Source organism: Epinephelus moara, chromosome 12, assembly GCF_006386435.1.
Source record: "Epinephelus moara isolate mb chromosome 12, YSFRI_EMoa_1.0, whole genome shotgun sequence".
NCBI classification, from domain to species: domain Eukaryota; kingdom Metazoa; phylum Chordata; class Actinopteri; order Perciformes; family Serranidae; genus Epinephelus; species Epinephelus moara.
Window position 1 is genome coordinate 31,585,753 of NC_065517.1, and position 18,164 is coordinate 31,603,916.

At 40.7% G+C, this 18,164-nt stretch overlaps 2 protein-coding genes across 5 annotated transcripts in view; both read left to right on the forward strand.

The window, feature by feature from the left end:
* Positions 1 to 18,164, forward strand: part of LOC126398560 (intersectin-2-like) — a 134,949-nt gene that overhangs the window by 34,162 nt on the left and 82,623 nt on the right. The gene's annotated exons all lie outside the window — the stretch shown is intronic.
* Positions 2,812 to 13,137, forward strand: LOC126398558 (uncharacterized). Of its 4 annotated transcripts, none has more exons than XM_050057997.1 (3): positions 2,812 to 5,327; positions 5,367 to 6,269; positions 8,409 to 13,137. In XM_050057997.1, the coding sequence occupies exons 1-3, from the start codon at positions 2,812 to 2,814 to the stop codon at positions 12,265 to 12,267; spliced, it is 7,278 nt and encodes a 2,425-aa protein (XP_049913954.1). In that variant the 3' UTR covers positions 12,268 to 13,137. The 4 variants fall into 4 exon arrangements, with proteins under 4 accessions (XP_049913954.1, XP_049913952.1, XP_049913951.1 ...); XM_050057995.1 differs by having other exon boundaries at positions 5,367 to 5,702; positions 7,836 to 13,137; XM_050057994.1 differs by having other exon boundaries at positions 2,812 to 3,355; positions 3,458 to 5,327; positions 5,367 to 13,137.

Here is an 18,164-nt window from a genome sequence, read left to right on the forward strand (position 1 = left end):
TCCTCATACTCCGCTCTCTCAGTGGAGACACGGCGGTTGAGAGGGCCGAACGAGAGGACGTTCCTGTAGTAGTTCCTGCCCCCCAAATAGTACCAGGAACTTCTTCAGTGGAAACGGGCCTAGAGTGACCGTCCTCTACTGAAAAATCAACAGACTGCAGTGTTCACAGCTCCACCTTTTAGTACCAGATCTGTGTGCTAGGAACCCCAACAGAGCGGTGAAAAACAACATACCGAACTAAACTGTACCGTACTGCTTGGTGGAAATGGGGCTTAAGACCAAATATAGTGGTAGGACCTGTTCCCATGGAGTCAAAACATCAGCGGTGAAAGTGAAAAGCTGCCTGAACTTGACTTAAGTTGTAAGATGGCTGTGCCCTGCTGGTGAAACGGGAAAATCACAATCAGGTTTTCCAGGAAAGCGAGGTGGATATCAAGTTTCATAGCTGTGTCGTATCTTGCAAAAGTTAAAAGTCAAACAAACCACAGTCATAATTGTTAAGTGTTTAATCTCTTCTTTAAGTTAACAAGAAGAAAGAGACAAACCTGCAAATCCTTACATTTAAGAATCTATGAGTATCAAATGTTTAGGGCTGACCCAAAAAATTTGAAGCTTTGAAGCTTCGTTCGATGGCAAGGGATTCGATTGTAGAAAAAAAATACATTCAAAGCTTCGGCGCTTTTCCCCCCGTTTTTTGGGGGGAGGCCTTGAACGCAACACTAACCCCCACCAGTCCGATACTGACAGCAAGCGCACTCAGAGCTGGCAGACATGTCCAAGAGGTCATCAGATGTGTGGTTGCACTTTAAAATATGCCCTGACTAGAGATGTCATGATTATAGATTTTCTTGGTACGATTATTGTCACAGAAATAATAATGGTTTTACGATTATCACGATTATTATGCATTAATTAATTTCACACTATAAATGTGTAAAATCACATGAACACTCCTTATAGATCTTTAAGTTTAATTTATTATTATTTTTTCTAGGATGTGTGTGTCTTTTTGTTCTCTTTAAATTACAATTACACAAATAAATTGAGAGCATATCTCGTGCAGTGTTAATAATAAATGAAACAGACATCGTGCTGGAAGGACAAGTCCAACATTTACTTAACACAGATGGGAGGAAGCAAAAGGAGGTAATACTAATGCTAACTGTTGACTGACTGAGGATCTTGAGAAGACATTACGTATATCTTCCACACTGCACACTGACACTGAAACAGTCTGACGGTGAGACTAAAAAAAGGATTTGAACTTGTAACAGTCGAATATATGAAATGTGCCTTTAACATGGTGTATACTGTGTCGCCTAGCAGCAACGTCATCAAGCAGCACCTGTTATGATTTGAGTCTGTTGAGCGCACCCAGTGGTGGTCAGACGTATAACGTTACTTGTGCTCCTGCTTTTTCTTTTATCTCTCAACACAACAGTGATGGTTTTAAGTACGTGTGGCAACTATTTTGTTCATGTATGAAATTGTAGTAGCTAGGGCTGGACGATTAATCGAATTTTAATCATGATTTCGATTTTGGCTTCTCACGATCACAAAAACATTATAATCGAAGAAAAACGATTAATGCGCTGCGCGACATGTATGTAAGTTCCTGTGCTAGAAAAGCACTGTGAATGCACCTGTGTTATGTGCAGCAGCAGCAAGCGTGAGACGTGTGTGGATCAATAATATGTGGAGCGAGCAATTGAGAACATGGCAGAAAGGCAGCCTTTGGTTGAGAAGAAAGGTAGGACAACTTCAGTCATCTGGAAACATTTTGGCTTCAAGTTGACGGACGTCGAGCAAAAGGATTTTGTTTGCAAAGTTTGTCACGCTGTCGTGTCTGCCCCCCAAGGCAACACGAGTGGTCGGAGATGGCGTTGCGTTCAACGAGATTGATGTATTTTAACCCAGTTATTGTGCATTTACTTTACTTGCGCATGTAAAGCCGGGTGGTTGTCCCGCAGGTGTTGTATCATGTTGCTCGTGTTTGATCCTTTGGCCGTGACCTTTTTGTGGCATGTTTTACAAACTGGAAAGCCGGGGGGGGGGATCTTCTTCATCCATACTTCATCACTTGGAGACGCCACTTGTGTAACTTTGTTTTCGTTCCATGCGAGTTGCACTGACATACTGTATATGGTTCCGCGTCCTGGCATAATCTTTGGAGAGAGACAGTGTTGAGGAATCTTTACGAATAATTAACCGTCGCGTTTAAAATCGCAGTAAATAGTGAAATCAAGTAATCGTGACATCCCTAGCCCTGACAACTCCCAGAAAGCAGAGTGCCAGATTTGCCAAAAGCAATTGGCATATCACAACTCAACAACAAATTTGGGAAATCACTTGGAAAAACGTAAGTAGTAACTAGTAGGCCTAATATGCATTTTCCAGTTCCACCAGTCTGCTCTGAGTCTGGTGTCAGAGACACTTCTGATGCTCTGAGTTGCGCATCTGTTTGATTGTGCTGCAGTGTGCGCCGAGGGTTTTAATTTAGTGTTCAATCAAAAGTTAAACACTACTTATCACCGACCATTAGTGTTTTTTCGTTTGTGAATATTTTTATCTTAATTCTAGTGTTGGAATTGAATGCTTTGAATTAATTTCGTTCTGAGCTCCGAAGTTGAATGGATTCGAAGGTCAGCGCTACAAATGTTGTGTGTTTTACTCTGATAAATATTACATGATACATTCCAACTGTGTATGAGTCACAGATGAGATATAGTGTGTCATTTGTCCTTTTTTCTCCTGAACTGAACGCAGGAAAGGAAGACATGGATGACCAAGCAGAACACTAGACCACTGTAGATGGACAACACAGACACCTGCAGGACAAAGAAGATGGACGCCAGCAAAGTATGGCAGTGGCGCATTATGCATGTTAAGAAATATTCAAGACGTCCAGATCCATTCTATTACAGCAATAGAATAGGATTGGACTTTAATGTAGCATCCAGCGCACAGAAAAAACTGGACTTACAGTTAGTGACCAATGGTGTCATACTTGAGATTTGTAACTTTGCTAAAATCGTGAACAAGAGTAAAAGGCGTTTTTTGACAAACATTTTGGAGAACAATTTTGATCTAGGCTTTGAAAATGAGCAACAGCGGATTGATTTTTCTGCTCGTATTCATTACAAAGTCAAAGAGCTGATCAGGAAACCTCCTAAAGATAAAAATGAAGTTTTCACTCTGTTTGACACATCATCTAAGGCAGAACGCAACAGCAACTATGGACTGACCACTGCATCTTCAGAGCACCTGGTGGAGATGGATGAAACTGATCATAGTGAACATGAAGATGAATTCAAGTTTTCACAAGTAACATCCAAGGAATACTTGCAGACAGAAGGTCTGTCAGAAGAGATGGACGAAGCACCTGGTGATGACGTTCAACATGAGGATGAATTCAAATGTTCACAAGTAACATCCAAAGAATACTTACAGACAGAAGGCCTCTCAGTAGAGATGGACAAAGCACCTGGTGATGACAGTGAACATGAGGATGAATTCAGGTGTTCACAAGTAACACCCAAAGAACACTTAAAGACAGAAGGCCTCTCAGCAGAGATGGACAAAGCACCTGGTGATGACAGTGAACATGAGGATGAATTCAGGTATTCACAAGTAACACCCAAAGAACACTTACAGACAGAAGGCCTCTCAGTAGAGATGGGCATAGCACCTGGTGATGACAGTGAACATGAGGATGAATTTAAGTATTCAAAAGCACAGTCAGCAGAAGAACTACAGGAGGATTGTCTTCCCCCTTTGTTTCCTTACTGTGAAGGAATTGGTCTGAACCTTGACGTTGGGTCGAAACAAAGTCTAGATCCAGATTTGCTGACAAAGGGCGTGATGTTAGAATTAGTACACTTTACCAGGATACTGACTGCATCCTACAGCCCTATTGTTCTTGATGTGTTGAAGCACAATTTTGAACTTGATCTCAAAAGTCAACAAGGGAAAAGTCGACTTTGGTTCAAGATATCTCACCTGCTGAGAAGAAGAAATCGACTCCTCGCCACTGGTACCAAAATCAGCCTAAATTTTAAAGATGAGCAGTTTTCCTTCCAGACAAACCCCTTAAAAAGAACTAAGTTTTCAACACTGTCCAATGTGGAAGCCACACAGTATCACCTCAAGGACGTGATGAAAAGAAGACAGTCTGATTTAAAAAGTAACCAGAAAAAGAGGGCACTGTCAAGATCAAGTGAAAGGGCGAACAAAAGACACAGAATAGGACAGTTTGAAGACATGGAGACAAACTCACTCTCTCATCACACTGATTTGTGTACCAGTGAAAAAGTGGAGGGAGATCATTGTCACACTTTTCCACTAGGAGAGTCTGATCAAGACTCTGACAGAGTCACAAATCCAGGATACACTGGCAAACTGGATCACTTACAAAGCCCAAAAAGTTGTTCACTGAGCTCTGACATTGCTGGAGACTCAGAACCAAGTTATCTTGGTTTTTGTACGCCTTTATTCACCACCACTGAAATCTCATCCAGTTCACCAACTGTAAACTCAAATGTGAACCCACCATTTGTAAGTCAACCTGATGAAAGAGGGCTTTGTGGAGGGGAAGAGCCAACACAGACTCCAAGAAATGCATTAAATAAACATGACATGGAGCAAGACGAAATGGGAACGGAGATCATTTGGAAGTTACGTGCTAACCGTGTAAAACAAATCCTCTCCTCACCAAAGACAGAAAAAGATTATTGTCAATTTACCATGTCCAAGAAAGCAGGCCTTGACTTTAATGTTGGATTTGGCCCAAAGAAAAACATCAGTGTTGACTCTTTGTCTAATTCTGTTCTGCTTGAAGTTGCTAAATTTGCCTTGGCAATGAATTTGTCTCAACAGGATTTCATCATGGAGATTCTTGAGTACAACTTTGACTTCGGCCTGCAGAGTCAACACCAGAGGAATCTTTTCACATGTGAAATTATGAAAAGAGTAAGAAAGCTGAGAATTTGTGAAGATGCAGTCAAATTCGCAAAAGAGGTTTTTCAACTGCCTGGGCCCATGTCATCAAAAATGAATATGGCTAATCAGAGTGTGGTTGGAGTAACTCCAGAACTCAGCAGTGAATTGAGAATTAAGGAGTGTGCTGTTGTTCTGGTACGTCTGCCTCATTCACATGCCGAAACTAAACAACATATATCACAGAAGATTGTGGATCTTTATCCCTTCTGCAAGAAAATAGGTCTGAAACTGCATGTGAACAAAAGTCAACCTAACAAAAAACTGGATATCAACAAACTGACCAATGGAGCAATGACTGAAGTGATGAACTTTGCAGAAAAGTTGTGTGGAACATTTGAGCAGATTTGTCTTGACATTCTCAGACACAAAACATTTGAGCAGATTTGTCTTGACATTCTCAGACACAACTTGGATCTTGATTTGCAAAGTGGACAATCTGATCTTGCCAGAGATATTCTTGCACGAATTCCTGCCATAATGGAGCAGAAGAATCTATCAAATTGTGCAAGCCTCGACAGGAAAATAAAAGGCACAGGAACAGATTATTCAACAATGGTGCAACTGGATTGCCAGAACAGCCCAAATTTAGATGCAAGCAATGTTGGTCCTTCCGAGGCTGCTACCATAGACCAATATGTAGACACTTCTGCTGACATTCAACAGCAAGATGAGCACAATTTAATGCTGTGGAAATTGCGGGCCAGGTATATTGAGTACATCCTCTCAGTACCTCATGAAGAACATTGCCCATTTTATTCTTACTCCAGATGCAAAAAAAATGGCATTGATTTCAATGTAGGATCTGGAGTTAAACAAAATCTTGATCCCAAGTTACTGACCAATGGCATCATGGATGAACTGAACAAGTTTGCCACAGCCTTGGTATCATCCCAAAGGTATTTCATCACAGATATACTGGAGTACAATTTTCATCTTGATTTCAAGAATGAGCTGCATCGCATTGCATTTGCACATCGAACTTGGTATACAATTCAAGCAGCACGTAAAAAGTTCAATGTTAGTCGAATAAATATGGTTTTTGAACTCCCTGACCTGAGGTACATACAAGAATCTACCAATTGTTGCCCCAGATGCTATCAAGTCAGAACTGACAAGCTTCATCAGGATGAATCTGACCCTGGTCACATGCATCATCCCCGTCCACATACCATGACTGACACATTCCTTGCTGATGCAAACTCCACAGCACAGAAGCCTGCAAAGGATCTGTCCTCGACTCTCTCAGCAGCAGTGGAAACAATAATTGACAGGTACTCTCGCTGCAAGAAAATAGGTCTGGACCTGTGCGTAGACAAAGACCAACCAAAAGATAAAGTGGACTTGCATTTATTGACAAATGGCATTATAAGTGAAGTGTTCAGTTTTACCATAAAACTGTGTGGGACAAAAATGAAGATCATCAGTGATGTCCTTGAACACAACTTCAAAATTGACATGCAGAGGCAAGGTGTCAATCCTGCAGCGATGTTCCTTACAGTACCGAAGTATAAAAAATCTGGCAGTCAGGCCTGGTTAAGTGAAGTCTATGTAATTCAACAGCATCCACAAAAACAATTTAGACATGCAAGTAAAGTGAAACAGGCAACATCCATGCGGAAAAGTGAATTGAAAGAAGCGTTCAAAAACAGAAAGCTGGCACTACAAAGCAAGGGAAAAGTCACAGCACCAGAGAGAATGGGAACAGAGAGCTACTACACTTGTCCTCTAGGAGAGTCAGATCTGGACTGGGGTAACATTACAGATTCAGGAGGTGAAGAGCAAACACAGACTCTTAGAGATGAGCAAACTGAATGTGACATGGAGCAAGAGGAAATGGGAACAGAGACCCTGTGGAAGTTGCGTGCTAACCGTGTAAAACAAATCCTCTCCTCACCGAACAGAGCGTTTGGTGAATACTCCTGGTCCAAGAAAGCAGGCCTTGAGTTCAATGTTGGATTTGGCCCAAAGCAACACATCAATGTTGACTCTTTAACTAATTCTGTTTTGCTTGAAGTTGCTAAATTTGCCTTAGCAATGAATTCATCTCAACAGGATTTCATCATGGAGATTCTTGAGTACAACTTTGACTTTGGCCTGCAGAGTCAACACCAGAGGGATCTTTTCATATGTGAAATTATGAAAAGAGTAAGAAAACCGAGAAGTTGTGAAGATGCAGTCAGATTCTCAAAAGAGTATTTGCAACTACCTGGTCCCATGCCGTCAGTAAATATGGCAAATCAGAGCATGGGCAGTGTCAACCCCGAACTCAGCAGTGAATTGAGAATTGAGGATTGTGATGTTGCCCCTGTGTGTCCTTCGAATGTAAATGCTAAAACCAAAGAACACATTTCACAGACGATTATGGATCTTTATCCCTTCTGCAAGAAAATAGGTCTAAAACTACATGTGAACAAAAGACAACCAAACAAAAAGCTGGATATCAGCAGACTGAGCAGTAGAGCAATGACTGAAGTGATAAACTTTGCAGAACAGTTGTGTGGAACATTTGAGCAGATTTGTCTTGACATTCTTAGACACAACTTGGATCTCGATTTGCAAAGTGGACAGTCTGATCTTGCCAGAGATATTCTTGCACGAATTCCTGCCATAATGGAGCAGAAGAATCTATCAAATTGTGCAAGCCTCGACAGGAAAATAAAAGACACAGCAACAGATTATTCAACAATGTTGCAACTGGATTGCCAGAACAGCCCAAATTTAGATGCAAGCAATGTTGGTCCTTCCGAGGCTGCTACCATAGACCAATACGTAGACACTTCTGCTGACATCCAACAGCGAGATGAACACAATTTAATGCTGTGGAAATTGCGGGCCAGTCATATTGAGTACATCCTCTCAGTACCTCATGAAGAACATTGCCCATTTTATTCTTACTCCAGATGCAAAAAAATTGGCATTGATTTCAATGTAGGATCTGGAATTAAACAAAATCTTGATCCCAAGTTACTGACCAATGGCATCATGGATGAACTGAACAAGTTTGCCACAGCCTTGCTATCATCCCAAAGGTATTTCATCACAGATATACTGGAGTACAATTTTCATCTTGATTTCAAGAATGAGCTGCATCGCATTGCATTTGCATATCGAACTTTGCATGTAATTCGAGCAGCACGTAGGAATAAAAAATTCACAGCTACTCGATTGAATATGGTTTTTGAACTCCCTGACCTGAGGTACATACAAGAATCTACCAATTGTTGCCCCAGATGCTATCAAGTCAGAACTGACAAGCTTCATCAGGATGAATCTGACCCTGGTCACATGCATCATCCCCGTCCACATACCATGACTGACACATTCCTTGCTGATGCAAACTCCACAGCACAGAAGCCTGCAAAGGATCTGTCCTCGACACTCTCAGCAGCAGTGGAAACAATAATTGGCAGGTACTCTCACTGCAAGAAAATAGGTCTGGACCTGTGCGTAGACAAAGACCAACCAAAAGATAAAATGGACTTGCATTTATTGACACACGGCATTATAAATGACGTGTTCAGTTTTACCATAAAACTGTGTGGGTCAAAATGTATCATCATCAATGATGTCCTTGAACACAACTTCAAAATTGCGTTGCAGAGGCAAGTTGTCAATCCTGCAGCGATGTTCCTTGCATTGCCGAGGAAGAATGAAAAATCTGGCAGTCAGGCCTGGTTAAGTGAAGTCTATGTAATTCAACAGTATCCACAAAAACAATTTAGACATGCAAGTAAAGTGAAACAGGCAACATCCATGCGGAAAAGTGAATTGAAAGAAGCGTTCAAAAACAGAAAGAGAGAGTCCGATCTAGATTTGAACATCACAGATTCAGGGGGTGAAGAGCAAACACAGACTCTTGTGCCAAATGAATGTGATATGGAGCAAGAGGAAATGGGAACAGAGAACACCCTGTGGAAGTTGCGTGCTAACCGTATAAAACAAATCCTCTCCTCACCAAACAAACAGTTTGGTAAATTCACCAAGTCCAAGAGAGCAGGCATTAAGTTCAATGTTGGATTTGGCCCAAAGCAACACATCAGTGTTGACTCTTTAACTAATTCTGTTATGCTTGAAGTTGCTAAATTTGCTCTAGCAATGAATTCATCTCAACAGGATTTCATCATGGAGATTCTTGAGTACAACTTTGACTTTGGCCTGCAGAGTCAACACCAGAGGGATCTTTTCACATGTAAAATTATGAAAAGAGTAAGAAAACTGAGAAGTTGCGAAGATGCAGTCAGATTCTCAAAAGAGGTCTTTGAACTTCCTGGTCCCATGCTATCAATAAATATGGCAAATCAGAGCATGGGCACTGTCAATTCTGAACTCAGCATCGAATCAAGAATGGAAGAATGTGATGTTGCTCCTGTGTGTCCTTCTGATTCACACACTGAAAGCAAAGAACATATATCAGAGATGATTGTGGATCCTTATCCCTTCTGCAAGGAAATTGGTCTGAAGCTACACGTAAACAACCGTAAACAAAACACAAAACTGGATATCAACAAACTGACCAATGGAGCAATGACTGAAGTGACAAACTTTGCAGAACAATTGTGTGGAACATTTGAGCAGATTTGTCTTGACATTCTCAGACACAATTTTGATTTCGATTTGAAAAGTGGAGATGCCAGAAGTATTGTTGCTGCTGTATGTGAGCAAAAGAATCTATCATCAAAACTGTCAAAACATTTGAAAGTAAAGGGCACAAAAGCAACAAACCTAAATCAAGATTGCCAGAATGACCAAACTTTAGATGCAAGTGGTACTGGATATTCCCAGGTTGCAGTAATGGACGACAAGACTGAATACCCAGAAGAATTAGATTTAAAGCTGTGGAAATTGCGGGCCAATCAAATGCAGCAAATCCTCTCAATACCTCATGGAGAACGTTGCCCATTATATTCTTACCCCAGATGCAAAATATTGGGCATTGATTTCAGTGTAGGATCTGGAGTAAAGCAGAATCTTGATCCCAAGTTACTGACCAATGGCATCATGGTCGAAGTGGATACATTTGCCAACGCACTGCACTCAGCAGAAAAGTATTTCATTACAGAGATACTGGAGTATAATTTTCATCTTGATTTCAAGAGTGAGCTGCATCGCAGTGACTTTACGCTGCAAATTTGGAAAAAAGTTTTGGGGCTAAGAAAGCACAAAAGTAGCAATCCTCGAATGAATATGCCTTTTGAACTCCCTGACATACAAGAACCTATTTCTGACAGTCCTAACTATTGCCCTAAATGCTATCAAGACAGAAATGATAAGCTTCATCAGGATGAATCCAATCCCAGTGAAATGCATCATCCTCATTCACATATAATGCTAGACACAGTTTCTGCAGATGCAAACTGCATAGAACAAAAGCCTGCAAAGGATCCTTCCCTTACCTCCTCAGCAACAGAGGAGACGATAATGGACCGCTACCCTCGCTGCAAGAAAATAGGTTTGAACCTGTGTGTGAACAAAGACCAACCAAAAGATAAACTTGACATGCATGTATTGACAAGTGGGATTATCGTTGAAGTGGCTAGTTTTGCCAAAAAATTGTGTGGGTCAAAACAGAAAACCTTTCGTGCAATCATTGAAAACAACTTCAACATGAGCCTGCAGCCTGTAGATATATGGAACAAAGTCTGGCTTAGTAAAGAAGTACACAAGGATGGTGGACACGCATGGTTGGATGAAGCCTTTGTTTTTCAGCCACAAAGACAACCCAGGCATTTAAATAAACCTGTTGAGGCATCTGCCACGCAGATTAGCGAAAGGAAGGAAACTATTAAAAAAAGGATGCTGGCACTTCAAACTAAGGAGAAAAGACCCACGCTGCCAAGTCCTAACACAAGTGTCGTAAAATCAAAGACACATCAACAGAGAAAAGGGAAATGTTTTCCCCATTGCACAGAGATAGGTCTGGATCTAGATGTCACATCAAAATCAGGCGAGAAAGAGAAGCTGGACTTGAATTTATTGACGAGAGCTGTAGTGTGTGAGATCCATAAATTTGCAGTCAAGAACCCAGGAAACTACATGCCACACACGATGTTTGACATTCTTGACTATAACTTTGATCTTAGCTCACAACATTACAGGCGCTGGGAATTTTCCATAGCTACTACATCCAAAGTCCAAGCCATGGTCAAGCAACGTGACATGAATCGAAACAGACCACATGAAGTCTTCAAGTTGCCATTTGTATTTGCTCCCAAGACACATAATGAGAAACCAAAAAAGCATTCCAGGAAAGAACCAGTCAAAAAAAAGAGAATGGGCAGAAACCATTCAGATTTCAGTGATGATGATTTTCTTAATGTTGTCGAAACTAACGAGGTGGCTGGGTCCTGTGAGGACACTGAGTTCTCAATAGATCCTTGGTCGGCACTGCCGATGTGTGGAAGGCCAGTGAGTGAAGGTTGTGACAATCCTCTCCAGGGAAACATACAGATCGGAGAGAAGGAGTACGATGCACATTTTGGCAATATGAAACCAGAACTGGACAGTGAAACGGCAGTGCCCATGAGTGGGAGTCTTGAGAGTGAAGCTTGTGGCAGTCCTGTCCAGGGAAACATACAGACAAAAGAGGAGAAGTACGATCCACAGTATGGCAATATGAAACCAGAACTGGACACTGGGACAGTAGTGCAGATGAGTGGAAGTCTATTGAGCGTAGGTTGTGGCAGTCCTCTCCAGGGAAACATACAGAAGAAAGAGGAGGAGTATGAGCCACATTATGGCAATATGAAATCAGAACCAGACACTGAAATGTTAGTGCCATTGAGTGGGAGTCCAGTGAGTGAAGGTTGTGACAGTCCTCTCCCGGGAAACGCACAGATTAAAGAGGAGTACAATCCACATCATGGCAATATGAAACCAGAACCAGACACAGAGGAAAAACATAATGATGATGTCAAGACAAAGTCAAACACTGAAGATGCTCAGCACTTAGTCCCAGATGTGGCTACAGGACTCCTTGGGTATATGCCAGTGGTAGTTTTGCCAAACTTTGTCAGACCGCAGGCGGGATTGCAAAACCAGTATGTCCAGTGTTACATCCTGGCAGAACCACAAGGACCTGCTATACGTCCTGACATTGTGAGTAACATAACACCCAGAGTGAACACTGAGAGTGTTCAGTATTTAGTCCCAGTTCAAGCAGTTGGATGCCCCATGGTAACCATAGGTCCAGGCAATGAGAGCACATTGATCAAACAAGAGCAAGAAAATGTGCCAGCTGACTTGCAGCAAGGTGAAGTTCACAGAAAATGAAGTGGGCATCTAACAGTAATGAAATCCTTAAGCCTCTAAATTATAGTTTCACACTAAACAGATGCTATTAGCTGCCTTGGTTGCTATGGAACTGTATTGAGAATGTAATTCGTGACTTATTTCAGGAATGTATACTTTAAAAAGCTCTGTTAAACTCATACTCAAGAAATGGAGGCCCAACAGATGGCTAATGCATAAGGTTGTAAATATTCTGCTTTGAAGTTTTGTTGTAAAAAGGACAAGTTGAAAATACATTACACTTTTTTATGTTTCTTTTTCCTGCAGTCAGTAGTCTGCGGTCTTTTCATTTGTAAGAATTTGTATGAGACACTGTGGCCTTTGAGAGCCAAAAAGACGGACTGATCGGAGGAACATGTTTCATTGCAAAGAGCTGTCAATATTGTGCTTTACCTTTTTGTGTTCTAAAAAAATGGACAATATGAAAATTCAGAAAGTTATGAAAGTTTTTTGTTTCCTTTTCTTTTGGTCAGTTGAGACTGGACATTGCTGACTTTGTGGATATCAAATAATTGTATTATAGTCATGTGAGACGGTCTCGCCTTACTTTAAAAGTGCCTGTTCTGTTTTGTTTTTTTTCCTGATCATTTTATACATAGATTAATGTCACTTTTATTTTTGAAAAAGGAAAAAAGTTTGCAACGAAAAGATTTTGTAAATGACAAACTGTGGACACTCTGTGAATCTGTCATAAATTTGTAAATATGAGTGTGTCCATACTTTGTCCTTAATTGGTAAGCACAGCATTTCATGGATATACAGGATAACAGAAATCAAAATGGCCTGTATCTGGATGGACTTGTCTATTGCTCATTGCTGTTTTAGTACATTTATATAAACTTTGAAAGCATCCTCTTCTGTGTACTCATTTCAAATACTGTGAACTATTATAAATGATATGGTTGTGATTTATGATCATTTGCTTATAGAGATAGATCTCAAGTCTTTTGCATTTGCTCATCTCTACTTTAGGAGTATTAAACCAACTGTTTTATCTTAGGGTGTTTTGACACTTGGTCCTTTTCAGTCCTCTAAATGGACTCAGAGCTGTGACTCGGCATTTTTGCGCATATAGGAGCACTCCAAGAGAACTCAGACCCCTCTGAAGGGAATTGTACTTAGACCACCTCGGAAAGTGGTCTGAATATAGTTCGCTTCAAGTCCGCAATGCGGTTCTCTTAACCTGTGCAATGTGAACACAAAGTGCTCCAGGTTCACTTTGCTCTTTGTCATTGTATTTAGCCCTCTAGATCACATGCTGTTGCACTGGGACACTTGAAAAACATCGAGTAAACATAACAATAAGCAAATCAATATAATAAGTGGCATGTGCATGAGGTACGTTCAAACATTTTGAAGCTGTGTAACAATTAATTTAATTTTGCGTTCAAACATTTTGAAGCTGTGTAACAATTAATTTAATTTTGCTGAGTTTCATCATCATGACATTAAATTATTTTCACGATTACACATTTCTTAATACAGTTTAAGTTCTATGATCGGTTGATTTCACTGTCTTATTTACTTATTTTTCTTCTTTTTTTTCCTTTTTGTAACAACCAATCACAGCTTTTAGAGGACTGCGTCATACCTAGCAATGGGGTCAACCACACCTCCTCACTGAGATAAAAGTTTCTGTTCCCTCCTTGCTCAGAGTTGCTCTCAGAAACTTCCTGAATCACTCTTAAGCTAAGATTCCTTGCAAGGAATTTTTAGGCTAAATTAGGAGCTCTCTGAGAGGACTCTGAGAATCTTTATGAATACGGGCCCTGGACTATTAAGGTTATATCACTCTTGACTTGTGTAATACCCAAAGTGGGCTCTTGGTGGTGCTCCACACCAGCACCTTGCTTTGTGTTTCCTTCAGGGGCATCAAAGCCCGTCCAGTCTGAAGAAGACAACGGATAACTGCATCTCTTAGGAATTCAATCATCCAATAGGCCAGATGGGGAAAAAGTAATGATACAAAGTTAGCTAAACAGAATTATTTGGGTTTTATATTTATTCCTTTTTTTCTACAAACAGCTCAGGACAAAGCAGCTCGAACATGACCTGACAAATAAAATGTGTAGTCAAAAATAAGAGAAAAAAAATACATCCATCCCCAACCCCTATTACCTGCTGCAACCACACAAAGGCAGCAACAAATTAATAAACAAATACAGTGCCCTCCAAAAGTATTGAAACAGTGAGTCCAATTCGTTTATTTTTGTTGTAGACTGAAAACATTTGGGTTTGACATCAAAAGATGAATATGAGACAAGAGATCAACATTTCAGCTTTTATTTCCAGGTATTTACATCTGGATCTGATACACAACTTAGAAGATAGCATTATTTGTAACGGAACACAACATTTTTAGGTGAGCAAAAGTATTGGAACATATAAACTTAAAATAGATTAAAGTGAATAAGACTTAATATTTAGTTGCAAATCCTTTGCTTTCAATAACTGCATCAAGCCTGTGACCCATTGACATCACCAAACTTTTGCATTCTTCTTTTGTGATGCTTTTCCAGGCTTTCACCGCAGCCTCTTTCAGTTGTTGTTTGTTTTGGGGGGTTACTCCCTTCAGTCTCCTCTTCAGCAGGTAAAATGCATGCTCTATTGGGTTTAAGTCTGGAGACTGACTTGGCCAGTCTAAAACCTTCCACTTCTTGCCCCTGATGAACTCCTTTGTTGTTTTGGCAGTGTGTTTTGGGTCGTTATCTTGCTGCATGATGAAGGATCTCCCAATCAGTTTGGTTGCATCTTTCTTTAAATTAGCAGACAAAATGTTTCTGTAGACTTCTGAGTTCATTTTGCTGCTGCCATCATGTGTTACATCATCAATGAAGATGAAAGAGCCCGTCCCAGAAGAAGCCATGCAAGCCCAAGCCATGACATTACCTCCACCGTGTTTCACAGATGAGCTTGTATGTTTGGGATCATGAGCAAATCCTTTCTTTCTCCAAACTTTCGCCTTTCCATCACTTTGGAAAAAGTTAATCTTTGTCTCATCAGTCCATAAAACTTTTTCCCAGAATTTTTGAGGCTCATCTCTGTACCTTTTGGCAAATTCCAGCCTGGCCTTCCTATTCTTCTTGCTAATGAGTGGTTTGCATCTTCTGGTGTAGCCTCTGTACTTTTGTTCATGAAGTCTTCTGCAAACAGTAGATTGTGATATCTTCACTCCTGCCCTCTGGAGGTTGTTGCTGATGTCACTAACAGTTGTTTTAGGGTCTTTCTTTATAGCTCTCACAATGTTTATGTCATCAACTGCTGATGTTTTCCTTGGTCTACCTGTTCGACGTCTGTTGCTTAGTACACCAGTGGTTTCTTTCTTCTTCAGGACATTCCAAATGGTTGTACTGGCTATGGCCAATGTTTATGCAATGGCTCTGATTGATTGTCCATCTTCTCTCAGATTCACAATTGCTTCTTTTTCACCCATAGACAGCTCTCTGGTTTTCATGTTGGTTCCACCTCTAAATGCAGTCTGGACAGGCAAAACCTATCCTACCCAATCTGAAACTGAGCTCAGACATTCAGTGCTATTTATTGTTTGAATAATCAATGTAATTGGGAGACACCTGGGCAACAAAACACACCTGTCAGTCACATGTTCCAATACTTTTGCTCTCATGAAAAATGGGTGGGTTCAAACAAAAGGTGCTATCTTCTAAGTTGTGAATCAGATCCAGATGTAAATACCTGGAAATAAAACTGAAATGTTGATCTCTTGTCCCATATTCATCTTTTGATGTCAAACCCAAATGTTTTCAGTCTACAACAAAAATAAAGGAATTGGCCTCACTGTTCCAATACTTTTGGAGGGCACTGTAGGTTATACAGGCAAATGGCGTAGTTAAAAGAAGACTGAGATACAGGCAATGTACAGAGACTGGCCAAGCAGATATGGGCACCCCCTGTAACATGGAAGATGACTGTGTATGTCCAGTGTACTTAAAGGAAGGGTCCTAGACTTAATAAAAAGTCTCTATGGAGGAGTGAAGCATACAGGAGATACATTCATTGGGAACACTTCATTATAAGGTTGTACCATGACTTTTTTTGAATCCTTAAGAGCAGAATATTTTTCCCAGCAGCAAAAATCAGAAGATTGAAGAGTCTCTTATGTTTGATATTTGTAATATAAACATCCAGGAGACCCAGTAAGAGGTGCCAAATATGACACATTGTTCATCCACACTACTAAACTGATAGCTTTGTAGCTTCACACATGTCCAAAAACAGTGATTGTATCTTCCAGACTCAGAGTTAACACTCACAGCAGAGAGGAGAAATATTAGCGTCCATTTTGTTTTGAGAGCACTTGAACAGAATTATATGGTCAAATCTCATGTAGACCTTACATAAAAAATAATGTCCATCTTTGACTTTAGCCCTTAAAGTGGCCATGTCTATCTCAGTAATTAGTGTGAATGAAGCACATACCAGGTCTAATTAGGGGCCAGGCAGCTTAAGCTGCCAGGACCTTCACCTTCTTCACCTTCTTCACCTTCTTCACCTTCTTCTTCTTCTTCTTCTTCTTCTTCATCTTCTTCCTCTTCCTCTTCCTCTTCCTCTTCCTCTTCCTCTTCCTCTTCCTCTTCCTCTTTTCTTCCTCTTCCCTCAGCCAAAGAGCATGGATACCAAGAGGCAAAGCTCAATAGAACGCCCCATAGAACCGCCATTTTGGACTGTCAGCAGACCGCAGCAGACCCGCTTGTTATCTGCTATCTTCCCTCCAAAACTGGCATATTAAATTGATATTAAAACACTTACCTGTCGGGATCCTTCAGGAAATGGTGGAAGGCCAGGTGCGGGGTGTTCCACTGATAGTTGTTGCAGTTAATTGCACTACATGGTTTTCTTTTACTTTTTTTCTCCTCTCTCCTTGACATCTTGCATGTTGTCTGGGCGCAACAGTCCGAGCTCAACAGTCCAAAATGGCGGCAGCTCTACCACAGCGCCCCTAGTGGCTGTTGGCAAAAATTCAACAGAGCTTCGCCTCTTGGTATCCATGCTCTTTGCATCAGCTGCAAAAACAGGCCAATAGTCCTGATGGTGGCGCTACAGCAAGCCTCTGAAGTTCAAAATTTTGAAAATTCACAGCAAATCAAGCATATGTGCTACAGACTTATTAAACCTATCTCCTCCCACAATTTTGCTCAATTGACATCAAACTTGCTACAGAGCATCTTCAGACTGTCCTACACAAACGTTCCACACAGATTTTTGATTTATCGAAAATTGAGCCTACAGTGCATCAAAATGTTTGACTGTAAATGGTCAATTTGTGAAGCTACATGTGACATTTCTGTTTGCCAGTTAGCCCAGTGAGATAGAGGATGGTTCTTGGTGTTGAAGATTATGAGTTCAAGCCTCAGCTTGTGCAACATTTCCATATGAGAAATCTACCCAAACTTTTCATAAAGGTCCAGTCTCATGCCAGATGTCCTCAACTGGAAACACAAGACAATAGTCCTGATGGTGGCGCTACAGCAAGCCTCTAAATTTCAAAACTATATCTATCAATTCATAACAAATCAACCATATGTGCTACAGCTTTGGAACTTTCAATTTGAAATGTGCTTTTCCATGGCATGGATGGCTACTGTCTGGCACCCTGGTGCTTGGCTTAGTCAATTTGTGAAGCCACACATGAACTGTCATTTGCCAATTAGCTCAGTGAGATAGAAGACGGACCTCAGTCTCAGAAGTTGTGAGTTCAAGCCTCAGCTAAGGCAGAACGGACATTCTAATGTGAAAGTCCTATGTTCAGGCATCATGCTATGTGGATTAGAGACTATTAAAGTTAAAATAATTATGTTTTGCAGAGAGACAAGTACTCTTTATCAACACTTTTCCCTGTTATCCCTTGTCTCTTTTCCCTG

Coding starts and splice junctions, on each gene's coding strand:
- LOC126398558 (XM_050057993.1), top strand. CDS start 2,812: ATGGACAACACAGACACCTGCAGGACAAAGAAGATGGACGCCAGCAAA. Junction 5,328..5,366: donor TTTGCAGAAAAGTTGTGTGG/AACATTTGAGCA, acceptor TCTCAGACACAA/AACATTTGAGCAGATTTGTC.